This window comes from Balaenoptera musculus, chromosome 19 (genome assembly GCF_009873245.2).
Source record: "Balaenoptera musculus isolate JJ_BM4_2016_0621 chromosome 19, mBalMus1.pri.v3, whole genome shotgun sequence".
Classification (NCBI taxonomy): Eukaryota; Metazoa; Chordata; class Mammalia; order Artiodactyla; family Balaenopteridae; genus Balaenoptera; species Balaenoptera musculus.
Window position 1 is genome coordinate 45,815,191 of NC_045803.1, and position 26,693 is coordinate 45,841,883.

The window sequence follows — 26,693 nt, forward strand, 5'->3', positions numbered from 1 at the left end:
CTTGGGAAGCCTGACATTGGGCTCAGAACCTTCACTCCAGTGGGTGGACTTCTGTGGTATAAGTGTTCTCCAGTCTGTGAGTCACCCACCCAGCAGTTATGGGACTTGATTTTATTGTGCTTGCACCCCCCCCTACCGTCTCATTGCGGCTTCTCCTTTGTCTTTGGATGTGGGGTCTCTTTTTTGGTGAGTTCCAGTGTCTTCCTGTCGATGATCGTTCGGCAGTTAGTTGTGATTCCTGTGCTCTCACAAGGGGGAGTGAGCGCACGTCTTTCTACTCCGCCATCTAGGAGTAGCTAAGTTTAAATCAAATGCAACTTAGTCACCTGTGATTTTATAAACTGCCTCAGTAAGAGAGTCCCAGAAATATTTTAGCTTTAAAGCAATCTGTACTCCTTGCACAGAAAATAATTTCCAACTAAAATTAAGCAAGACTTTTGACCAGAGAGATTTGAATGGTTTCATATAGACTCTTGGGGAAGTAGCATCCTTACAGTAAAGGAGGAGATTAGCTGACTAGGTACAGATGAAGTCAAACAGGCTGAACAATTAGGGGTCCCCGAGGACAAGTTTGTTGATGGTTGAAATTAGGGGAGAAGGTAGACACATGGTAGAACACTGTGGTTGGAAAGAGGATGCAATTTCAGGGCCTGTGGCTCTGAAGCCAAGACGAAGCCACAGACGCAAATACGACAAGTCATTAATATAAACATTAAAGCCCACTCCCCACCTCACCCCCCAAAGACACCCCCTCAGACCCTGGTGATTAAAGACAGAGGCAGATAGGATGCTTACAGAGGTGGAAGGGCACTGTCACATGTGGAACAAGAAAACTTAAGGAATACAAACACACACTGAACCATTCCTAGGTTGTGGAAGTTTGCATTCTGGTGTTTGGTACTTGAACTCCCTTAGAGGTTGGGAAGGAAGAAATGGGATCAGCTCTGGTTTCTTTCTTTAGTTCTTGCTCCATGATGAAGCAGAATCCATTTACTTGGACACTCACTGTCACTGAAAAATTACTTCTTTTTTAAATTAATTTTTATTGCAGTATAATTGACATACAACTCTATATTAGTTTCAGGTCTACAACATAATGATTCAATGTTTGTATATATTGTGAAATGATCACCACTATAAGTCTATTTAACAACCATCACCATACATAGTTAACAGAATTTTGTTTTTCTTGTGCTGAAAGCTCTTAAGATCTACTCTTGTAGCAACTTTAAATATGCAACATAATATTATTAACTATAATCACCATGCTGTACATTACATCCCCATGACTTGATAGTTTTATAACTGGAAGTTTGTACCTTTTGACTCCCTTCCCCTGGTTCACCCAGCCCTCCACCCCCCACCTCTGGCAACCACTAATCTGTTGTCTGTATCTATGAGCTCGGTTCTGTTTTTTTTTTCTTTAAGCCTATTTGATGAACTCTGGTGTTTTGTTTGTTTGTTTATTTTTGGCTGCACCGGTTCTTAGTTGCAGTATGCAGACTTCTTAGTTGCAGCACGTGGGATCTAGTTCCCTGACCAGGGATTGAATCTGGGCCCCCTGCATCTTACCCACTGGACCACCAAGGATGTCCCTGGTTTTGGTTTTTTGTTTGTGTTTTGCTTTGTTTTTACATTCTACATATAAGTGAGATCATACAGTATTTATTTGTCTTTCTCTATCTGACTTATTTCACTTAGCATAATGCCCTCTATTCATGTTGTCACAAATGGCGAAATGTCATTCTTTTTTATGTCTGAATGATATTCCATTGTACATATACCACATTTTCTTTATCCATTCAGCCATCAGTGGACATTTAGGTTGTTTCCCTAAGATTATTTCTTATTACAGCAACTGATTCATGCCCACCTCCCTAACATGATTGTCTTTATTTTACTATAGGCATGTAAATTGTCACTGACATGGCAGGTAAAAGGAAATGGCATTTCCTGTGCAATTGTTGGCTGGCCATGGACCTTGGTGACTGTGAGCGTGACTCGACCTTCATACTGGTCTCAAAGAAGGAGCTCTTTTCCTTTAGGTACTGTTGAGAAATGATGGTGTGCTACATGTCTTTGAGGCTCTGTTCATTTTCTTCACTCCCTTTTCTTTCTGTTCCTCAGACAAGATAATTTCAATTGACCTATCTTCAAGTTTGCTGATTCTTTCTCCTGCCTGCTCACATCTGTTGCTGAGCCTCTAGTGAATTTTTCATTTCACTTATTGTATTTTTCAGCTGCAGTCTTTTTTTTTTTTTTTCCAGCTGCAGACTTTCTATTTGGTTCTTTTTAAAAATAATTTCTGTATCTTCATTGATACTCTCTGTTGAGCAAGACAGTATTCTCATTTACTTTCCTTTAGTTCTTTGATATGATTTCCTTTATAGTTCTTTGAAGATATTTAAAATAGCTGATTTGAAATCTTTATCTAGTAAACCCAGTGTCTTGGCTTCCTCAACAGTAATCTGTTGACTTGGGCGGGGGTGGGTGTGTGTGTGAGAGAGAGAGAGATACTTTCTTGTTTCTTTTCACGTCTTTTGATCTTCTGCTGAAAACTGGACATTTTAAATAATAGAATGTGGCAACTCTGAAGATCAGATTTCCTTCCTCTCCCCCAGTATTTGTTGTTCTTAGTGTTTGTTGTTGTCTAGTGTCTGTTTCTAACTAATTCTGTAACATCTGTATTCTTTGTCATGTGTGACAACTGAAGTTTCTGCTCAGCTTAGAGGTCAGCTAATAACTAGACAGAGACTTCTTTAAATGCCTGAACCAGCAAGTCTCCCAGTCTTTGCCGAGGGGTTTTGCATGCATGTTGTGCCATGCCTTTAGCACTCAGCAAGGCAACTGACAGCTCTGCCTCAGCCTTCACTTCCTGCTTGCTGAGAGCTTCAGGGTCATCCAGGGGTGAAAACGTAGGACCTTCTCAGGTATTTCCCAAGCATGCATACAGCCCTGGGCATGCATGTGGCCTTCTAGATTCCCAGGACTGTGTCAGAGCTCTTCAAAACTCCTGTGGACTTCTCATTTTCCAGCTTTTCCATTTAAGCTTTTTGGTTAGCCTATTGTTTGCCTACCATATCAGGCAGCTGTGAAGTTAAACAATCGCCTCTGAATATTTTTGACAGTGCCCTCAGGGAAAAAGCATTTTTCACTGGATGAGCCTCCAGTCACGTCAAATAAGGACAGCCTTGCAAGTGGAGTTTTCCAGGGAACTAGCAGACAAATCACATAATGACAGCTCTCTGGGAAAGGAGGCTTTTAAGGGGCTCCAACCCCGTTCTCCTCCCTCTAGTGACTGCCAGGCTGCTGGTTTTCACTGTGATCGAAGGCTGTTGGTTTTCAAGGTTACCATGGAGCTAGAGAAAGGGAGCTGGGAAAATAGGGCAATTTAAAATGCCACAAAATTCACTGTTCTTACTAATATTTAGCCATTTTTCTTGAGTAAACACTCCCAGGTAAATACAAACCTTTGGTTATTTACCTGAGTTCTGAAAATTTTGATTCTGGCTTTTTAAGAGAAGTTTTATCATTGCTCTTATGGAGGAATTTTCTGAGGTCTTTACTCCACCATTTCCACTGACCCAAACGGATTTAGACAACTTACTACTTATAGCAGTAGTAGCAACCAGAGCAATATTTTGTGTCAGTTCCCAGATTCGATAGGGTGATGTAATGAGAGCCAGGTGTTAACTGCACATGCAGTGGAGGTGCATCACAAAAGAGGAACCTCAAGATTAGGAGACTCTGATCTGATATACGAGCTGCCAGAAAACCTGCCTATCCTTCCCTGTAGAATGAGACATTATCTTCATTAGCCTGGAATGTAGGGAAATCTCTCAAGGGGTGAGAAGAGGGCATTTCTATCTTTATTACCCTAGAACGTCTCTGGGGAGTAGGATGTCTCTATCTTTACAATCTGGAAATGTAAATAAGTTGGCTCCAAAGAGAGTTCCTGACTCTCTGTTTTCAGGGCTGTCTGCTTATACAAAGATACTTGAAAAGATAGTCCAGGAGCAAAGTTTTTATTAATGCCTAAATGGGAAGCATTCATGGAGAATTGCCTTCCAACACTGCCTCTGTTATGTCAGTCCAGCTGTTATTCTTCTAAAGTATGTTGTCTTTTCTCTTTTTAATATTTTCTCTTTATCCTTGATGTTCCAAATTTTACCATAATTCTTTTCACTGTAGATTCACTGTTTATACTGTTTAGTACTCAGAATGTACTTAAAATTTTTTTTGTTGTGGTAAAATACACATAACATAAAATGTACTGTTGATATACAGAATCACGTCTTCAATTCGCAGAAATTCTCAGAGGTCACATCTGAAAATATTGCTCCTCTGACATTGCCTTACTCTACACTGGAGCCTCTCAAACTATCCTCCACGTTTTTAAGCCGCTCTTGGGTGCATATCTTTTTTGTCTCTCTGTGATGTGTTCTGGGTGAATTCTTTCATACTACATTTCAGTTCACTAATTTTCTCTTTAACCAGGTCCTTTTCTCCTAATTTTTTTGTTTTGAGGACCATATTTTTCAGTTTCAAGAGTTCTAATTTATTTCTGTTTTTCATAATTTTTTATTATTTTAAAGTGAACATTATTCCTTTACTTGTATCTTTGAGCAACCTGAAATACTTAAAGTCTTTGTCAGACTGTCCCACGAAATTAATTTCTTCTGGACTGAATTATTGATTGTGTTGGCTGCCTTTCTTAGCATTAGATTTCTTCATGTGTTTAGGAATTTGGGGTTGTAGGTTGGTTTCATTTTTAAATCTCAACCTCTCTCTCTCTTTCTCTCCACACATCCCTGACTAGTACTTTTTTGATGTTTTCATCCAACCCTTCACATCACTAATCTAGAACTAGGTCTTATTATATTATACCATTTTGGAGCTCCTATTCCTCCGTGAAATTAATGAAACCAGATCTGTTGCACGTCTTGTCATGAGCCAGTGGATCTCTTGGCTCAATTCCTGGTCCTGGGGCTGTCCATTCTCACCCACCTCCCTACCTATAAATGTGTAGCCCTGTGGCAGTTTTTTGTTCTGCAGAATTCTTCCATGAGCTCCAGCCTGAATCCTGGCTTCAGGCAGTGAAGTTGGCTTTACTCTCCCTTTCCCCACTCCATGAATCACTTTCAGTTCCAGCTACTCTATGGGAATCAAACTTTGACCTGTGTATGCCTTCTTCCAGACCTGGAGCACAGAATCCTGTGGCGTCTTCCCCACCTACCATCTTGTTTCTCATTCCATTCCTCTTCCTCAGAGACTTTTATTTTGTTTTTAAGCCCAGCCATTGTTTTGGGTTCTTTCTTTTTATATCATATTTATAGTTCCTTTTGGAGTAGAGAAGGTGCTCCAAGTATGAATTTACCAAACTATCTTGAGTGGAAGCTTAATGCAAACTTTCTAAGTGTAAAAGATTTATCGAAACTCTGATAAAGCTAAAACAAGTTTTGGTTTTAAAATCTCATGCAATAAAATTACCCTTATCTTCAGAAACCTTTTACCCCAAAATAACGAAAAAATCGTATCATCAAGTCATCTGAAAGCTTCTTCACGGAGGTGTTGAACAGTGGCCGAGTTGTTGCTGTGCAGCTTGCTGCCAGGCAAACCACATTTTAGACTAGGGCACTTTCAGAATGAAATGTCATGCCTTTCCTGTTCTAATTTATCTTGTTAGACACCTGTTCTCCTCCATGATTGTAGAAAATTTCACCCAGGATTGTCTGTGGCTCTCAGTCACAGCTTGACATCGCTGGAACCAGTTTACAAGAGTCCAGCGGCTCACCTGCTGCATGACCCTCCTCTGCAACATGGTCACCTATGTCATGTTCTAGAAGATGAACAGCACCACCACCAAGAGACATGAGCAAGCTGTGGGTGAGCCCTGATGTGTGCTGTTTGTGGCACGTAGTCCTTTGACTACTCCACTCTCCTTCCTTCCAAAGTTAGAAACAGAATCAGTATGTGCCTTCATTTTTCCTCTGCTGCCCTCACTTTAGAATACTCATTTAATTCTACTCTTAAAGGAGAGTAATCATTTATTCTAACATTAGAGTACACATTTTCCCACAGATCTCATTCATTAACAAATGATCAGGATCTTTACTGCCATGATAACTTGCTTTCCTTAGATAATCATAGTTAAATTGCTAAATAAATACTTAAACCTGGGAGAGGAATGCCTTGGAGACGATTTTAATTGTTGAGGATGAGGGTTGATGTCATGCTTGTCTTTCAGCGGGCCCGTGTGCTGTGACCTGGTCTGAACTGCTCGTCAGCATCCAAACTGCTGTCACCCTTTTCCCCGTCAGTCTTGGGATTGGGCGGCTTTTCCCGTTGATTCAACCACAGGAACCTCTACCTCTCTTTCCTCCCATCCAGGCCTCCTGCCTCTCAGATGCTTCTTTTGAGCCTCTCTCTCTCACAGAGATAGTTGAGGTAAGCTTGGTATCAAATTTTACAGATAAACGTCATGCTCCCTCCCCCATGTAGTGGAAAAGGTCAGTGGAAAGGATCTCCTGCAAGGCTCCTGAGGTCCTGTTAAACTTAATAGTTTTTCTCTAATTCCTGTCCCCCGAGTCATCACTGTGCCTCTGGTTTTTTTCTCTTCATTGTGGAGTGGTGTGAGCACTGATATGAGTGCAGAATGTACTACTCTGGAGGTGTTTTAGTTTTCGACGTTTGATCAAACGGTCTCTTCTTCTTTCATCCTAGATTCTCTCATAAAACTAGTTCTGAAGCTACTGTGAGGTGACTTCTTTCTGAAAAAGGAGAGAGAAAGTGAAAAACTGAGGTTCTTTACACTAAGCATATGCCCTCCAAGGAGAGAAACAGCCTTCCTACCATCTGTAATTGCTACCACTCCTGGGTTTAATGTAAAACTAACTTTTCTCATCTTGGTTCTTACATTCAGGAATTAAAGGAAACTGTGGGATTCCTGCTCAGGAGAAATACATACCTACTCTGAGTGTGAACAGTCTTCATGGAGTTCTTTCTTACAACATTAACCAGCTGGTGAAGCTTTTATCCAGCCTCGTCAGTTCTTACTTCGAGGGTCAAGGCCGTCACCAGTGGGCGGGACCCTACCAGGCAAATGGTAAAGTTCAGTAAGCTTCCGTATCTAATCTTTTATCTGCCTCCCACTCTCTTACTTTCGTATTCATTCTTACCTCTCAGCATAACCAGCAGGCATGGTAGGACCTGCTGCTTGTTTTAATTTCCTTAAACTTCCAGTATGGAGCTGATAGCTTTGATCTTTCTGATGGCTTCTGAGACAATATATCTCATCTTACAAAGTAAAGGATTAAGGAAAACCCACAAAAAATGTCCTCTGTCTCAGACCCCCATATTTCATCTACTTTGTCGGGGGCTATTGAAACTTGTCCTTCTTTTTCTTCTATGGAGTGATGAGATTATGGGATTTATGGATTCTTGAATATAGTTTGGGCCTTCTGAGCACTTATAGTTTACATGTACTGCAGTTCTGATGCAAAAGTGCAATTAGCTTTACAATTTTTTTGATGCTGTATCAAAGTATAGAATTTTACAAATTGTTGTGAATTCACCAGCATGCTCAGAGAAGACAATAATTCTGCAGGTGTTGGGTCCGGTCTCCAGCGACTGGGAAAATTTAACCTCATCATCAGTTAGTGAGTTGCTAATTTCTACCAGGAATTACTATTTATTGAAATCTTCCGCTTGTTCAAGTGTCAACCTGGAATGTACTTTCAGTGGTTCCTGAAAACCACCGTCATTTCCACAGTTACCTAATCAGAGTTCTGCGGAGGCTCCAATCTCACTTAGGCACCCTGGGTCCCGCCCAGGCCCATCAGCCTTGTGACTTCCTAGATGCAGTCAGCCAACTGCAGAAACTCCAGGACACGCGCATTCTTCCCACAGAGCAAGGGCCATCCAGGTAATGCATCGCCCCAGGCTTTCTTTATCACCTGTAATCTTCCTAAACCTGCCTCTCAGCTGTTGGCTATGAGGTCATTCCTTCAACTTCTGTTCCTCAGGGACGCAACCAGAGCCCTTCCCCATCCTGAGCCCAGAAGGGAAGCAGCCCATCTCTAATGCCCAGCTCAGATGGTTGACTTACTTCTGTTGGCTCCTGCTGGGGGTCACTAGCCTGGCCTCAGCCTTTTTTACAGCACTTTATAGCCTGGAACTGAACAAAGACCAAGCCACCAGCTGGGTTATTTCGATATTATCATTGCTTCAGAACATCTTCATCACCAGTAAAGGTATGTGAGAAACAGTGACACCGGCATGGGAGGAAACATTGCAGTTGCAGGAAGCTTGGGAAACTGAGGTCTGTGGGTGTCAATCCAAGGTGTCTAATGATTCTTACAACTTGACAAAAACAAAAAAACAAAACAGAAATTAGTAGAGTGAAATTTGTTAGGGGTATGTGTGCAGTAGTCACAGAAAAAACTAACAAGAACTGATGGACTAGTTGAAGTTTAGCAAAAAAGGATTGGGGAGTTAAGAGGGACAAGTAAAAAAATCAACAATAAACTACCTTAAAAAAAAAAACAGAAAACTTACTTTTTAAAAATCTTCCCTTTCCTGGGCTTCCTTGGTGGCACAGTGGTTAAGGATCCACCTGCCAATGTATGGGACACGAGTTCGAGCCCTGGTCCGAGAAGATCCCACGTGTCGCGGAGCAACTAAGCCCTGCGCCACAACTACTGAGCCTGTGCTTTACAGCCCACGAGCTACAACTGCTGAGCCCCCGTGCCACAGCTACTGAAGCCCGCGCACCTAGAGCCTGTGCTCCACAACAAGAGAAGCCACAGCAATGAGAAGCCCGCACACCGCAATGAAGAGTAGCCCCCGCTCACCGCAACTAGAGAAAGCCCGTGTGCAGCAACCAAAGACCCACCCAACACAGTGAAAAATTAATTAATTATTTTTAAAAAAGGTAAGTTTTTTGTTATGTGTATTTTACTACATTTTTTTAAAATTTATTTAATTTATTTATTTTTGGCTGTGTTGGGTCTTCATTTCTGTGCAAGGGCTTTCTCTAGTTGCGGCAAGCGGGAGCCACTCTTCATCACGGTGCACGGGCCTTTCACTGTCGCGGCCTCTCTTGTTGCAGGGCACAGGCTCCAGACGCGCAGGCTCAGTAGTTGTGGCTCACAGGCCTAGTTGCTCTGCAGCATGTGAGATCTTCCCAGACCAGGGCTCGAACCCGTGTCCCCTGCATTGGCAGGCAGATTCTCAACCACTGCGCCGCCAGGGAAGCCTTACTACAATTTTTTAAAATCCAATCAGTGTTCACATTTTCCTAGTTGTCTTATAAGTATTTATAGTTGTCTTGTTCAAATCAGTATCTAAATAAGGTCCATGTGTTGCAATGAGTTTGTCTCAAGTATTTTTAATATTTTATCTATAGGTTCTCCCTCCTTTTTTCTCTTTCTGTCACTCTCCATTCGTGCTATTTTTCTTACAATATATGTATTGAAGAAACCAAGTTGTTTGTCCTATAGAGTTTCCAACATTCTGGATTTTGGTGACAGGATTACTTCTGCTTTAAGAACCTACAAGCACACTTGGGGAGCTTTTAAAACTCTTGGTGCCCAGGCCTCTCTCCAGACCAATCTAATTGTAATCCCTGGAGATGGGATCCAAGGCCCAACATGTCGAAAGCTTCCCAGATGATTCCATTGTGCAGCCCCATTTGAGACCCACTGATCCTAAAAGAGGGACAGAGTACAAGGAGTAGGTAGACCTTAAATAAAAAGAACTGCTGGAAGAGACAGACCAAAAAATAGCAAGAGCTCTTAAGGAGATTCAGTTACATCAGACACACAGACAAAGGCTTTTAGGAAATGAAAAACGTGATATACAGATTTTAAAAATTCAGAAGTTGAATTGAAGATGTCATTATTGGGGACTTCCCTGATGGTCCAGTGGTAAAGAATCCGCCTTCCAATGCAGGGAACACGGGTTCGATCCCTCATTGGGGAACTAAGATCCCACATGCCACGCACGGGGCAACTAAGCCCACGTGCCACAACTACTGAGCCTGCGCACCTCAACTAGAGAGGCTGCGTGCTGCAAACTACAGAGCCCATGCACTCTGGATCCCATGAGCCACAACTAGTGAGAGAAAATCTGCACTCCACAACTAGAGAGAAGCCCGAGGGCCACAACAAAGAGCCCGCGCCGCAATGAAAGATCCCACATGCCTCAACGAGGATCCCACATGCCTCAACGAAGATCCCACAGTAAGACCCGATGCAGCCAAAAATAATAAGAAAAAAAAATATATATATATTAAAAAAAAGATGTCATTATTGAGACTCAAATTAATGGATCAGGAAGATCAAACTAAAATACAAAACATAAGACATGTATATAAAAATATTGAAAGTATAAAGAAAAAGAGACTTAAACAGTAGATCCAGGGGACTTAACATGCAGTTAAGAAGAGCGGTAATAAACAGTTGAAAAAATTCCACTGTTGCAAAGAAATACTGAATTTGTTGACAGGCCTCAACTAGTTCCAGGCATAGTTAATTTAAAAAGACACACTGAAACGGAGGATAGTAGTTCTGGAACAGGGCCCAAGAGTCTGCATTCCTAACAAGTTCCTAGGCGATGCTGCTGCTGGTCTGTGGATCACACTTCAAGTGGTATCACTATGAAGACAAACCTAGTTGCTCTGAAGAGTCAGTATCGCGAGAGAAAAATTAATGGGTGAGCGCTGTTCTAGAGCCTTTGAATAAATGAGCCTTTTTTTTTTTTTCTTCTTTAGGTCTTTATTTATTTATTTATTTATTTTATTTTTGGCTGTGTTGGGTCTTCATTTCTGTGCGAGGGCTTTCTCTAGTTGCGGTAAGCGGGGGCCACTCTTCATCTCCGTGCGCAGGCCTCTCACTATCATGACCTCTCTTGTTGCGGAGCACAGGCTCCAGACGCGCAGGCTCAGTAGTTGTGGCTCACGGGCCTAGTTGCTCCGCGGCATGTGGGATCTTCCCAGACCAGGGCTCAAACCCGTGTCCCCTGCATTGGCAGGCAGATTCTCAACCACTGCGCCACCAGGGAAGCCCAAAGAGCCATTTTTAATATGGATCAGATACTATACTAGGAAATTATTGATCATTTCCTTAAGTGTGATAATGATATGAAAATAGCCTGATTTTTAGGAGACACATGCTTGAAAACAGGAAGCCCTTGCCTTCCATTGTTTCAGTTTGTACATGAATTTCATTTACTCTGGTTCAGTTGAATCACACCAGTTTCCCAGCAACACAGTTGAAATCTCAGTTACCGGGACTTCCCTGGTGGTACAGTGGTTAAGAATCCGCCTGCCAGTGCAGGGGACACGGGTTCGATCCCGGGCCGGGAAGATCCCACATGCCACCGAGCAACTAAGCTCGCATGCCACAACTACTGAGCCTGCACTCTAGGGCCAACAAGCCACAACTACTGAGCCCATGCCCTAGGGCCCGTGCTCCGCAACAAGAGAAGCCACTGCAATGAGAAGACTGCACACCGCAACGAAGAGTAGCCCCTGCTTGCTGCAACTAGAGAAAGCCCACATGCAGCAATGAAGACCCAATGCAGCCAAAAATAAAAATAAAATTAAGTTAAACGCATAACCAACAAGGACCTACTGTGTAGCAAAAAAAAATTCTCAGTTATCATGGTATATCAACTGTGAGTGACTGCATAAAGTACCAACTGCTGCTAGCCCTTTAGCCCATAATTCACTACATAAATTAACAGGTGTACATCATGATCAGTGACTAATCATGTCACTTCTCAAAGTCTGGGTGATTGGTCACCTGTTATCCCGTTTATGTACAGACAGCAAATTGTGTAGTTGTGTTATTTCTTTGTCTCCCAGTCATAAACTCTGTGACATTTTACCATAAAATGGATAATTAAAAGAGGACCTTGGCCAACAAAGATGAAAGTGCAGCAAATTAACAAAATAACACTGAAAGTGAAATTTGAATAGAATGTAAATGGAGTTATACAAGAAGCCGCTAACCATGAGAAGGTGGCCTGTGTTCAAGAAACTGTAGATACGCAGCCAGGTGAACTTAGTGAAGTCAAACTTACCAACATAAATGGAGAAATTGGTTATGAAGAAAAGGATGATGATGTCCCAGAGGAAGTAACACTGGCAAAAAACTAACATTAAAGGGACTCTTGGAGATATTTCACAGCATTGAAAGCATAAAGGATAAGACGCTGGAAGCCAATGCAAACTTAGAACAGTATGACAGTTCACCAAAGGCACGGACAAAATGCTCTCCCTGTATCCTAAGTTATACAACAAGAGGAAGGCCAGCACTGTTCAAATTATTCTTGATAAATTTTCTACAAAGAAGTAACTTTAATTCTCAATGTTTCTAATGTTTTAAATTACATATTCGTTTTACTACTTCTAAATTTTTCTTTGTACCTTTATAACCAACAATAAGAGATTTTAATGTTTTGACACAAATCTTTAAATGTCACAGAACGATCATAATTTTTCCCCACTGATGATTAAGATCACTTTGCACAGTTTCAGCTTGCTAGGTCATTTGTATGATCCCACACTACCATGTAAAGTGAGAATTACCTTTAATTAGGTGTGAAATGTCATGTCTGTTATTTTCAAGTGCTTCAGAAAAAGAAGCAAAACAAATACGGTGAAATGTTCACTTTAGTATCTTCCAATTTTTATGTATGTTTTAAAAATTTAATAATAAAATGTCGGATAAAAATAACTCAATGGGGACTTCCCTGGTGGTCCAGTGGTTAAGACTCCACACTCCCAGTGCAGGGGGCCTGGGTTCGATCCCTGGTTGGGGAACTAGATCCCACATGCTGCAACTAAGAGTTCGCATGCTGCAGCTACGAAGCCCGCATGCTGCGATTAAATATCCCGTGTGCCACAACTAAGACCCGGTGCAGCCAAACAAATGAATAAACAAAGTAAATAAATATTTAAAAAAATAGTAACTCAGTGGATCATATACTCAAATGTAAAACTATAAATCTTTTAGAAGGAAACATAGGTGAAAATCTTCGAAACCTTAGGCTAGGCAAAGAGTTCTTATATACATACATTACCAGAAGCACAATCCAAGAAAGAAAAAATGGATAAATTGGACTTCATCAAAATTAAACATTTTGCTCTACGAAAGACACTTTTTTTTTTATTGAAGTGTAGTTGATTTACAATGTTGTGTTAGTTTCTGGTGTACAGCAAATGATTGAGTTATATGTATACGTATTCTTTTTCATATTCTTTTCCATTATGGTTTATTAGGGAATACTGAATATCCCTGTGCTATACAGTAGGACCTTATTGTTTATTTTTTATATAGTAGTTTGTATCTACTAATCCCAAAGTCCTAATTTATCCCTTCCCCACCTCCTTTCCCCTTTGGTAACCATAAGTTTGTTTTCTATGTCTATGAGTCTGTTTCCGTTTTGCAGATAAGTTCATTTGTATTATTTTTTAGATTCCACATATAAGTGATATAGTGGTATTTGTCTTTCTCTTTCTTACTTCACTTAGTATGATAATCTCTGGGTCCATCCATGTTGCTGCAAATGGCATTGTTTCATTCTTTTTTATGGCTAAGTAGCATTCCATGGTATATATGTACCTCATCTTCTTTATCCATTCATCTGTTGATGGACATTTAGGTTGTTTCCATGTCTTGGCTATTGTAAATAGTGACACCCCTATGACGTAGGGGTGCATGTTTCTTTTCAAATTACAGTTTTGTCCAGATATATGCTTAGGAGTGGGATTGCTGGATCACATGGCAACTCTATTTTTAGTTTTTTGAGGAACCTCCATACTGTTTTCCATAGTGGCTGCACCAATTTACATTCCCACCAACAGTGTAGGAGGGTTTCCTTTTCTCCACACACTCTAGAGCATTTGTTATTTGTAGACTTTTTAATGATAGCCATTCTGACCTGTGTGAGGTGATACCTCATTGTAGTTTTGATTTTCATTTCTCTAATAATTAACAGTGATGAGCATCTTTTCATGTGCCTGTTGGCCATATGTATGTCTTCTTTGGAGAAATGTCTATTAAGGTCTTCTGCCCATTTTTTGATTAGGTTGTTTGTTTTTTTGTTATTGAGTTGTATGAGCTGCTTGTATATTTTGGAAATTAAGCCCTTGTCAGTTGTATCATTTGCAAATATTTTCTCCCAATCCGTAGATTGTCTTTTCGTTTGATTTGTGGTTTCCTTTGCTGTGCAAAAGCATATAAGTTTGATTAAGTCCCATTTGTTTTTTTGTGTTTTTTTTTTGCTTTTATTTCTGTTTCCTTGGGAGAGTGACCTAAGAAAACATTGGTATGATTTATGTCAGAGAATGTTTTGTCTATGTTCTCTTCTAGGAGTTTTATGGTGTCATGTCTTATTTTTAAGTCTTTAAGCCATTTTGAGCTTATTTTTGTGTGAGGGTGTGTTCTAACTCACTGATTTACATGCTACAGTCCAACTTTCCCAGCACCACTTGCTGAAGAGACTGTCTTTTCTCCATTGGATATTCTTGCCACCTTTGTGAGAGATTAATCAACCATAGGTGTGTGGGTTTATTTCTGGGCTCTCTATTCTGTTCTATTAAGCCATATGTCTTTTTGTGCCAATACCATGCTGTTTTGATTACTGTAGCTTTGTAGTATTGTCTGAAGTAGAATGACTAAAATATCAATAATACTAAATACTGGTGAGGACGCAGAGTAACTGGGAACTCTCATTCATTGGTGGTAGAAATGAAAAAATGGCATAGCCACTTTGGAAAGCAGTTTACCAGTTTCCTACAAAGTTATACAGTTACCATATAACTTAGTAATTGCACTCCCAGGTATTTACCCAAAAGAAGTAAAGACCGGGACTTCTCTGGTGGTCCAGTGGTAAAGAATCTGCCTTCTAATGCAGGGGATGCAGGTTCAATCCCTGGTCAGGGAACTAAGATTCCCACATGCTGCAGGGCAGCTAACCCCATGTGCCACAACTACTGAGCTCATGCGCCTCGACGAGAGAGCCTGCATGCTGCAAATTACAGAGCCCACGCACCCTGAAGTCTGTGTGCCACAATTAGAGAAGAGAAAACTCTCATGCCACAACTAGAGAGAAGTCCACATGCCTCAACAAAGACCCCGAGTGCCGCAACTAAGACCCGACACAGCCAAAAATAAATAAATAAGTAGAAATAAAAACCTATGTTCACACAGAATTGTGTGAATATTTGTAGCAGCTTTATTCATAATTGCCAAGGATGGGACTTCCCTGGCAGTCCAGTGGTTAAGACTCTGCACTTCCACTGCAGGGGGCACGGGTTTGATCCCTGGTCAGGGAACTAAGATCCCACATGCCACATGGTGTGGCCAATAATAATAATAATTATAATAATAATAATTGCCAAGGATGGAACCAACCCAAATGCCCATCAGCTGGTGAATGGATAAGCTGTGGTACATCTGTACAGTAGACTACTCAGCAATGAAAAAGAACAAACTACTGGTACATGTAGTGACATAGATGAATCTCAGATGTATTATTGTAAGTGAAAGAAGCCAGTTCCAAAAGCATACTTTATGATTCCATTTATATGACATTCTGCAAAAAGCAAAAACTACATGGATGAAGAATCTATCAGTGGTTCCCAAAGATGGAGGTAGTAAAAAGGGCTGATCACAAAGGGGCAGCATCAGGGAATTTTTTGGGGTGATGAAACTGTAAGGTATCTTGATTATAGTGGTGGATACTCTGTGTATTTGTCAACACATAGAATTATACACCAAAAGGAGTGTGTTTTTTTAATGTGTGTAAATACATTTTTTTAAAGCTAAAAAAACCTTTGTTATTACAATGGCTAAAAAAACCGGTAAAAAGTTCCTCTTCACTGGTCAAATAACTTAGAATAGTAAGATTCAATTTTGCTTTTAAAAATGGCAAAGGAGGGCTTCCCTGGTGGCGCAGTGGTTGAGAGTCTGCCTGCCAATGCAGGGGACACGGGTTCGAGCCCTGGTCTGGGAGGATCCCGCATGCCGCGGAGCGGCTGGGCCCGTGAGCCACAGTTGCTGAGCTTGCGTGTCTGGAGCCTGTGCTCCGAAGCAGGAGAGGCCGCAATAGTGAGAGGCCAGCGCACCGCGATGAAGAGTGGTCCCCGCTTGCCACAACTCGAGAAAGCCCTCACACAGAAACGAAGACACAACACAGCCATAAATAAATAAATAAATAAATAAATAAATAAATAAACAAATAAAATTTAAAAAAAAAAAAAAGAAAAAAAAAATGGCAAAAGAAAACAAATGATAATACACAGTGATGCCAGGGAAAATGGGCACTTAATGCTGGTTGAGGAAAATCTGGCAGTATACAGTAAAAGCCTTCAAATTCTGCATCCCTTTGCTGAGTAAGTTTCATTTCTAAGGATCTATTCTGAGAAAATTGAGTGGTTTATAATAATAAAATAAATTGGCAACAATTTAAATGTTCAAAAATAGGACATTGCTTAATATAAGACAGCCATATCTGTGTAATGGGATACTGAGCAACCATTTAAAATGTTATAGAAAATGTAAGGATGTGGAAAACTGGTCCAGATATGTTAAGACAAAATGATTAATGGACATATTCCAAATTTTTTAAGTTTCTTAAAAATCTCTAATTTTTTTGAAAATTTTTATAATAAATGTATATAAGTTTTTAAAAGTTGGAAAGTATAAAAAGAGGAACAGAAGAGATGGAAACCAATGTGTTAGCTTAGCTATCGGTATTGCTAAAGTGCAGTTTGGTTGAACTCATGGCCAAGTGTACTTTTTAGTAATTTCCCCTCAAATGTAATCCTTGGGACAGTCCACGAGAGGGCGACTTTAGGTCTGCAAAGAAGACACACCTGGAATTGCCACATCACAATAGGGGTGTGTGGCAACGGGCTGGAAACACTACGCTTGTCCTTTGTTCTCCGAGGACTGGAGCACTTTCCTCCCCTCCAAGGAAATTTAAGGAGCGGGGGATACTTGTTTCCCCTAACAGAGGCTTAAGGTCTTACTCAATTCTAAGATTCCATGCCTGCTTCAGCAAAACTGGCACTTTCAAAAATGCAGCTTCTTCAGTCTAGCACATCAAAGTTGTTCCAAAAACAGGTGTTAGTGAACACCTTATACAGATCATCACAAATCATTTAATAGTTTAAACTTTCCTAGCCAAGCAGATTAAGGACTACAAGCAAAAATACAAAGATTAACATTATATCAACCACATCCTCATGGTTATGCAAAAATAATTATGAATTTACTTAATTCTCAGTTTTCCATAAAAATAAAGGGCCAAGTCACTGAAATGTATTAATCATACCCACCTTCACCTTTACCTAATGGCGCCACCTTGTTGGTTCCTGTACTATCTGCTCATTAAGTTTCTCCTCTGACTTTCCTGTCTAGGTGATCTTCCTCACATTGTTTTACTCACTGCTGCTGAACAGGATGCTGTGGCTTCACAAAGAGAAGGAACATCACACCAAGAGGATCTTGGCACTCTTGGGTAATTCAAGTAGTTCTAACTAATGTCTAATGTTGCAAATAGCAAATTGTATCAGAACAGTGGACTCCTAGCCGCCTCACTGACTCAGAGGAATCTATCCATTCAGGATCTTGTCTCTGACCAGCTGTTGCACCTCCTTCCCAGCCCAAGACTAACCAGTGCGTCACCAAAACTCTTAATGATCCATCCCTCCCTAGATCTCTCAATGCTTCTACTCTTCCCTATATTCTAGATTCCTTCCTAGTGTTTCTAGCTTTGAGCCCCAAGTGCTGTTTCCAAATGCTCACCCTCTGTATCTGAATGCCTGCAGGTATCTCAAATTAAACATGCCCCAAGCAGAATTATTTGCCTGCCCCACAAATTCACTTCTTTACTCTGTTTTCTCGTTTCAATTAATAGCATCACCATTCTCTAAAAACATAAGAATAATCCTAAATCCCACCCCCTATTCAGTCACCAAACCTGAGGGAGTCTACCCTCTAAATAACTGACTAGAGCCACTCATATCACATAGATGAAACTCACAAACACAAAGATGGCCAAAAAGCAAACTGCAGAAAAATAAACACAACATTTTTTTTAACATCTTTATTGGAGTATAATTGCTTTACAATGGTGTGTTAGTTTCTGCCTTATAACAAAGTGAATCAGCTATACATATACATATATCCCCATCTCTTCCCTCTTGCATTTCCCTCCCTCCCACCCTCCCTATCCCACCCCTCTAGGTGGTCACAAAGCACCGAGCTGATCTCCCTGTGCTATGCGGCTGCTTCCCACTAGCTATCTATTTTACATTTGGTAGTGTATATATATGTCCATGCCACTCTCTCACTTTGTCCCAGCTTACCCTTCCCCCTCCCCGTCTCCTCAAGTCCATTCTCTACATCTGCATCTTTATTCCCATCCTGCCCCTAGGTTCTTCATGACCATTTTTTTTTTTAACACAACATTTTAATCATGCAAAACAATGCATGTCTTGCTTAGAGACGTATTTTTTAATGAAGAAATGCATAGGATGATACACTCCAAAATTTAGGAGAGGATTAGCTCTCTGAAGGAAAGAAGGGATACCATCACAGAGGTACACAGTGGATTTTATCTTGGCAATCACTTATTTCTTAAACTGAGTGGTGGGCACGCTGCTAAGGGGTTGGCATCTTCTTCCTTATGAGATTAAAAAATTAGTAATCTGACTTCAAACCGCCGTCCTAGCCCTCATTTCATCTCTCCATCTCTGGAATTGCTGTTCCCTTTGCTAAAATGACTTTTTTCTTGTCCTTATCCTTGTCCATCTAGAGAATTCTTTCTGACTCATCATTCAAAACAGATGTCACATGTCACTGCCTCTGGGCCACCTTCTCTGAATTCCTCAGGGAGGTTTGTTTTTCTTTTCAGTGATCCCTCAGCATTTGGTTCCTACAGGCTGACAAGTTTTAGGTCATATTCTAACTCCCTTTCTCTCTCCGTCTTGATTTATGTGTCTCTAGATTCTTCTGCTCACAGTGTGGTCTGGAGACCAGCAGCAGTGGCATCTCCTGGAACTGTCAGATATGCAGAATCTTAGGCCTCACCCCAGAAACTGCATTTTAACAAAATTCCAGGTGATCCCCTTGCACATTAAACTTTGAGAAACACCACTCTGGAACAATGCTCCCATCGGGTGGTCCACTGACTAAAACTGTGTTTCTAGTCCAAGATAAGTACAGAAATTGAGAATAAGCATTTAGAAACTTTTAGAGCAATTGGGCAGAGTAATTTTAGGCCTATTGAATCTAATTTTCAAAATGGGGCTTGTATTTTGTAGGCCTCTGTTCTATGTCATTTTTCTAGTAATTCATTTTTACCGTATTTTACAAAAGTATCAGTCCCTGATGGATTGGAAATTTTTTTTTAAGTCTTTCATGATAGTTTGGGAAGGGCTGCTTGGATAGCTTTATTCTCTATTTCAACATTTAACAGGAGATACTCATAGTAGATGCTCAACAAATGTTGATGAATAACTACTTAATGAAATATACCCTTTTTTGGCCTATATTTGAATTTTTGACAGCAAGATGTCCTTCATCATCACCCGGTTCAAGAGATGAAAACAACCCCATCTACGTAGCCCCAGCTATGAATGGTCCAGTTAAGCGCCCAGAAAGAACCTTGAAAGAGAAGAAATGCTTCAAGTTGACAGGAGATGTTTTGGGTATGGAGAGAAAATGGTAACCTGTTGATACAGCAACACATTTCCCAGCAAGGAAAGGGGGAGTGAGAATAAAATGGAAAATATAGAAGAAGGGTGGAAAACTATTTTAAAATATTCACCTCGAAAAATTCTGGATTCCCTTAAGGCTGTAAGGTGAATGGAAGGAATCCTGAACTTGGAATCTTGAGATCTAATTGTGTGTTTCAGTAAGTCACTTTCTCTACCTGCAGAATGTAACAATGAAACTTGATCTACATCACATGGTGGAGGGAAAATGAATATGCTTTGAAAAATAGATGTCCTGGGAATTCCCTGGTGGTCCAGTGGTTAGGACTCCGCACTTCCACTGCAGGGGGCACGGGTTCTATCCCTGATGGGGGAACTAAGATCCCACATGTCATGCAGCATGGCCAAAAAAAAAAAAACAATACTGCTGTCCTGTAAGTGCAAGGTAACTGGTTCAACACGTCTAGTGTTTGGGTTATTGGATTCTCTGGACCAAAGAAGACAAATTCTGTTTTTATCATGCCTTCCCTTCTTGTGAACACAGGCAATCTATAGATAACTGGGGAGGGGAAGGGGAGGGGATGAAAAGAGTGGTCTGGGTCTGGGGGGACATTTAGACCTAAGAACTAAAATACAACACTTTTTGTGTGAGATTTTATGTATCTTATTTTTAAGTAAAATTTCTGATCAGTGGCAGAATAATTCTGGGAAGGAGTATGTAAATATCTATAGATATATAGAGATATCACTAAGAGCCAAATGCTTTTGCTTATCTGTTTACAATTATTAGGTTGAACCATATCAAATTACCAACTTTTGACTGTTTTTGACCTGTAAAAGTCTGTAAGCTTAGGAAGAAATGAAGAAAAACATACAGAGGATTTCTAAGCTAACTATTCACCTATGATTTTCTCTTCTAATACTAGTACAAATACTTTTCCTTATCCTGTTGATGACTGCAGTCTACTCAGCACACAACTCCAATAGATTTTACCTCCGTCAAGCTATCCACCAGAGCTTTCCTTACCGTTTCTCAGAGATCAAACTTCTTAACCATTTCTACTCCTGGGCCAGTAGCACCCTCCTTCCTAACCTGTACAGGGATTACAGAGGTAAGAACACAGTCCTGGGGCCCAGCCCTGCAAATGTGGGGTGCAGTTGGTTTTTCAAACGCCCCTGCAGTAACCCATTAGAACAATGGAGAAAGGTCCGCTGGCTTTTTCAATATGACTGCACCTCTGTGGGCACCCAAAGGTCCACTCCCAGGGCCCCATCTAAGCAGGTTCAGGTTTACGTCTGTTCACCCAAGGGTGATCAGGCCCATGAAGGCTGATTCCCACTGATGAGTTTCACAAGGGGCTGATAAACAAAATTGAGAATTTATTCACTAACAACATGAAAAGTAACTGGAGTGATCCCTGGGACTGGTTGCCTCCTTGTGAAGGAGGGAACCACATGTAGCTGAGAAGTTTGTTCTATAAGCACAGAACCATGAAAACAGTGTAACCAGAAAGATCTCCACACCAGATGATATTCTGATATATTGCCTGATGTGCAGTCATTCCCAAGTCTGTGATGTGTGTGTGTAACTTTTCTTGGTTGGTTATCCAGTTCAGTTCCACGAATATGTAGTGAACACCTAGTATGCTGGGAACTGTCCTAGGAGCTAATAAAATGATGGACATTATATGGTTTGTACCCTCAAAGAACCTCACCATCAAGAGGAGTTAGTATGGGGACTTCCCTGGTGGTGCAGTGGGTGACAATCCATCTGCCAATGCAGGGGACACAGGTTCAAGCCCTGGTCCGGGAAGATCCCACATGCCACGGAGCAACTAAGCCCATGCGCCACAACTACTGAGCCTGTGCTCTAGAGCCTGCGAGCCACAACTACTGAGCCCACGTGCCACAACTACTGAACCCCGTGCGCCTAGAGCCCGTGCTTCACAACAAGAGAAGCCACAGCAATGAGAAGCCCGCGCACCACTACGAAGAGTAGCCCCCGCTCACCACAGCTAAAGAAAGCCCGCGCACAGCAACGAAGACCCAAACGCAGTCAAAAAAAAAAAAAAAAACGAGTTAGTATGAATGCTTGTTTTTTTTTTTTAATAATTTTTCATTTTTATTGTTTTCATTTGGCTGCATCGGGTCTTAGTTGCAGCACGCAGGATCTTTTCATTGCAGTGCACAGGCTCTTCATTGCAACGTGCAGGCTTCTCTCTAGTTGTGGCACATGGGCTCCAGAGCACGTGGGCTCAGTAGTTGCGTGCACAGGCTCTCTAGTTGTGGCGCGCGGGCTCAGTAGTTGCCACGCTTGGGCTTAGTTGCCCCACGGCATGTGGGATCTTTGTTCCCTGACCAGGGATCGAACCCACGTCCCTTGCATTGGAAGGCGGATTCTTAACCACTGAGCCACCAGGGAAGTCCCAGTATGAATGCTTCTTGTTCAGTATCTTTCACCAGTTACCAGCACTTTGCCATATTATAACTTTATATCTTATTAAGCTGTATTCTGGAAATTGCATTCATTAATCTCAGGATTGGTGGCTTTCTGTTGGGATTTGGAACATCTCCTAGGTTCCTGAAAAAAATCTGAATGATATGTTCATCTCAGCAAACATGTATAGTCCTTTTTTTAAAATTAATTTTTATTGGAGTATAGTTGATTTACAATGTTGTGTTAGTTTCTGCTGTACAGCAAAGTGAAGCAGTTATACATATACATATACCCACTCTTTTTTAGATTCTATTCCCATATAGGTCATTACAGAGTATTGAGTAGAGTTCCCCGTGCTATACAGCAGGTTCTTATTAGTTATCTATTTTATATATAATAGTGTGTATATGTCAATCCCAATCTTCCAATTTATCCCTCCCCCACTTTCCCCCTTGGTAAGCATAAGTTTGTTTTCTACATCTGTATAATCTTTTCTTAAACGTGTACTTGTTGCATTTAAGAGTTTTTACAGATGGCAACTTCTGTACATTGCATGTTGATTCTTTCTAGTTGAGTTTTAAATGGTGACAGTTCTAGGTTGAGGGCACATTCTGTTTGCAGTCAGTAACTGTCTGTACTGACTTAAATAAAAAGTGAATCAGACCCTGGGTGGCTAAGGCTAGTGCCATCACAATAGGCATGTTCTCCTCTTAGACTCCTTCACTCTACGGTATAGTGTCGTGGTCCAAAGGCGCAGACTCAGAAGGCTGCCCAGACTGCCCAGGTTCACATCCTTGCTCTCCACTTACCAGCAGTGTGTTCTTGGGTAAATTACTCAACCTCCTGTGCCTCAGTTTCCCCATCTGTACAATGGGGATAATCTTAGGACCTACCCTGTAAGATAGACGTGAAGATTAAAACCTTAGTAGATCTAAGTGCTTAGAACAGTGTCGGGCACATACTGTTCACTCGATGGGTGTTAGCTATTGTTATTAACTGGGGCAGTTGGAGCTCTGGTTGTACTAGAACCACAGAGTTTACATTAGTTACCTGGACATACTAAGGAAGAGCAACAGCAATCTGTAGATGTAGATAATGAAATAGAATTAAGTAGATATGGAGTAAACAGCAGTAAAAATTGTAACATTTTTTAACTCTTCAATTGCTAAAAAATGTTTGCTTTCAGAATTGATGTAGCCCAGTCCCACTAGTCCACTTGTTTTCAGGAATATTGAAGCCCAGGCCATTCATGGCAGGTAATCTGTATCCTATAAATAAATCTGTATCCTATAAATACAGGACTTTCCTAAATAGCCTAGTCCAATGTTGAAACACATTTAGGGAAGAATTTTTTTTGTAGGATTTAATTAAAATTCCTCTTGCAGCAATTTAAACTTTTTCTCTTTTGACTTTCTTCTGAGGTGAAAAAAACACTAATCACAATTCTACAATTGCATGGTTTTCATTTAAGAAATACAAAGTAAGGCCATCTTTGAAGGTTAAGTCACCCTTTACCTTTCTCTTTTATCTTCTGCAGGACCCTAGGTCCTTTAATAACCTACTGCAAACCTCTCCCTGCCAAATTTTGTAACATAATCTTTTTCTTTCATGTTAAAACATTTTTTCATAATTAAAACATGAATATGTAGAAAATCCATACGTACCACGATGTATATTGTGCAACTCTCCTTTATCCCCTGATCCCCCTTCTCTCTTTCCTAGAGGCAACTACATTCCCAATCGATTATACAGACATACCTCACTTTATTGCATTTCACTTTACTGCACTTCGCAGATACTGCATGTTTTCTTTAACAAATTGAAGATTTGCCAACCCTGTGTCAAGCAGATTCATTGGTGCCATTTCTCCAATAGCATTTGCTCACTTCGTGTCTCTGTGTCACATTTTGGTAACTCTCGAAATATTTCAAACTTTTTCACTATTATATTTGTTACGCTGACTTGTGATCAGTGATCTTGGATGTTACTATTGCTAAAAGAAGGCTCAGATGATGGTTAGCATTTTTTAGCAATAAAGTATTTTTTTTAGCAATGAAGTATTTTTAATTTAGGTGTATGTACCTTGTTTTTTTAGACATAATGGTATTGTACACTTAATAGACTATAATACAATGTAAACATAACTTTTTTTTTTTGGCCACACTGCACGGCCTGCAGGATCTTAGTTCCCCAACCAGGGATTGAACCCAGGCCCCAGCAGTGAAAGCTCCAAGTCCTAACCACTGGACCACCAGGGAATTCCCTAAACATAACTTTTATATGCACTGGGAAACCAAAAAATTCATGTGACTTGATTTATTGCAGTGGTCTAGAACCGAACCCATAGTATCTCCAAGGTATACTTGTAAATTCTTTCAGAGGTAATCTATACATTTGCAAATACATTTGATGATAAACAGCAGCATACTATAAACATTGTCATGCCTTTTTGCCTTTTACCCTTAATTTGCCTGGAGATTGTTCCATCGGCATATATAAAGCTGTCCCTTTTTATGTTTTACTCATTTACTATATAGTATGCCATTGCGTGGATGTACCATAAGTTATATAACCAGTTCCCTATTAATAGACATTTAGATTGTTTCCACTCTTCTACTGTTAACAATAATACTACCATTTATACCCTTTTACATATGTAATTTCACTCATGTGCAAATATATCTGTAAGATAAGTACCTTGAAAAGACTTGCTAAAAACGTATATCCATTTTTCATTTAGAAAGATATTGCCAAATTGTTCTCCTCAATTGTACCAATTAATGTTCCCATGAGCAATGTATTATTAGATCTGCCCACATCGCCAACAGTTCAGTGAACATTGGTGTTTTCATACAATACAGGTAACTCTGAAATATACAAAAGGTTTGCAACTGCACTCATGAGAAAATGCAAGTTTAAACTAAGGAACAATTTTTCACCTCTCATATGGACAAAACTTGCCTCTGCTCTTGCCCTTCTTCATTCCATCTTCCCCATATTATTTTTTTTACAACATAAATGTGTTTTGTCCCTGTTCAAAACCTCCCAATGGATTCCATCACACTTAAAATAAAAGCCCAATCCCTTTCTAAAGCTTACTCTAGGGCCTTCCCTGTCCAGACCTATAGCTACATCTGTTACTTCTCCTACCCTCATTCTGACCCTCATTCGCTCTAATTCAGCCACACAAGCTTCTGTGCTCTCCTTAAACACGATGCACATGCTCTTGCCTTGGCCTTGGAACTTGCTGTTGCCCTGACTGACGTTTGCATTGGGAGCTCCAAACTTTATTAGGGTCTCTCTCATAAGCCACCTCCTCTGAGAAACCTCTAATCATCCTGTAAATAAATAGCACTGCTCCCTCCTCAGAGAACACTCTCTAGCCCTTCTTCCTACTCAGTTTTTTTTTTAATTAATTTTTTAAAATTTATTTATTCATTTTTGGCTGCATTGGGTCTTCGTTGCCGTGCGTGGGCTTTCTCTAGTTGCGGCGAGCAGGGGCTACTCTTCGTTGTGGTGTGCGGGCTTCTCATTGTGGTGGCTTCTCTTGTTGCTGGAGCACGGGCTCTGGGCGCGCAGGCTTCAGTAGTTGTAGCACGCGGGCTTAGTTGCTCCGCGGCTCAGTTTTTCTTCATAGCACTATTATTACCTGAATATTGTTTGGTTATTGCCTGTCTCCCTCCCTCCTCAGATGTGAATGCTCTGTGGACAGGGACTCTTGTCCACTCCTGTGTTCCCAGCACCTAGAACAGGACCTGGTGTATGTGAGAGAAAGAATGAATGAATGTCATTCTATAATTTTTGCCCATTTTTCATTGGGCTGCTTGGTTTTGTTTGCTTGTTTTGATAAATGGGAGCTTTTTATGTATTAAGAGCTTGTTCAGTTGTAGAGATTTAGATATTTATACAGAAACAAAATAAGGATTTATAAAAATTAATTTAGGGAATTGGTAGCTTATGATATTCTATCTGGGAGTGTGGTATGCTTTTTCTATTCTCATCTGCATTTGTATCCCTCAGTAATATTAAATTCTCTTCATATAATTCTTGCACATCTCTTGTTAGGTTTATCTTTTGTGGTCTATTGTGAATGAGATTTTATTTCACTATAGTTTCTAAGTAAATATTGTTTGAATATATGAAGGCTATTGATTTTATTATATTTAGTACCCAGCCAGCTTGCTGAATTTTTTTGTTAAGTAATAGTTTTTAGGTTGATTCTCTTTTCTCCCCAGCTTTATTGAGGTACAATGGAGAAATTAAAATTGTATATATTTAAGGTGCAACGTGATGTTTTGATATATGAATACATTGTGAAATGTTTACACAATCAAACTAACATATCCATCACCTCACATGGTTACATGTTTTGTTTTGTTTTTAATTTATTGATTGATTGATTACTATGTTGGGTCTTCGTTTCTGTGCTAGGGCTTTCTCTAATTGCGGCAAGCGGGGGCCACTCTTCATAGCAGTGCGCGGGCCTCTCACTATCGTGGCCTCTCTTGTTGCGGAGCACAGGCT

The 26,693-nt window shown here is 40.5% G+C and overlaps 1 protein-coding gene across 1 annotated transcript in view; it reads left to right on the forward strand.

Moving 5' to 3' along the window:
• PKD1L3 (polycystin 1 like 3, transient receptor potential channel interacting) overlaps positions 1 to 26,693 on the forward strand; it is a 63,877-nt gene that overhangs the window by 30,885 nt on the left and 6,299 nt on the right. The window contains 12 exon segments of the mRNA XM_036832336.1: positions 1,902 to 2,045; positions 5,687 to 5,886; positions 6,248 to 6,447; positions 6,923 to 6,969; positions 6,971 to 6,998; positions 7,000 to 7,105; positions 7,741 to 7,934; positions 8,039 to 8,256; positions 17,408 to 17,532; positions 19,586 to 19,726; positions 20,659 to 20,879; positions 22,906 to 22,995. Of these exon segments, the coding sequence (XP_036688231.1) occupies positions 1,902 to 2,045; positions 5,687 to 5,886; positions 6,248 to 6,447; positions 6,923 to 6,969; positions 6,971 to 6,998; positions 7,000 to 7,105; positions 7,741 to 7,934; positions 8,039 to 8,256; positions 17,408 to 17,532; positions 19,586 to 19,726; positions 20,659 to 20,879; positions 22,906 to 22,995 (1,714 nt within the window).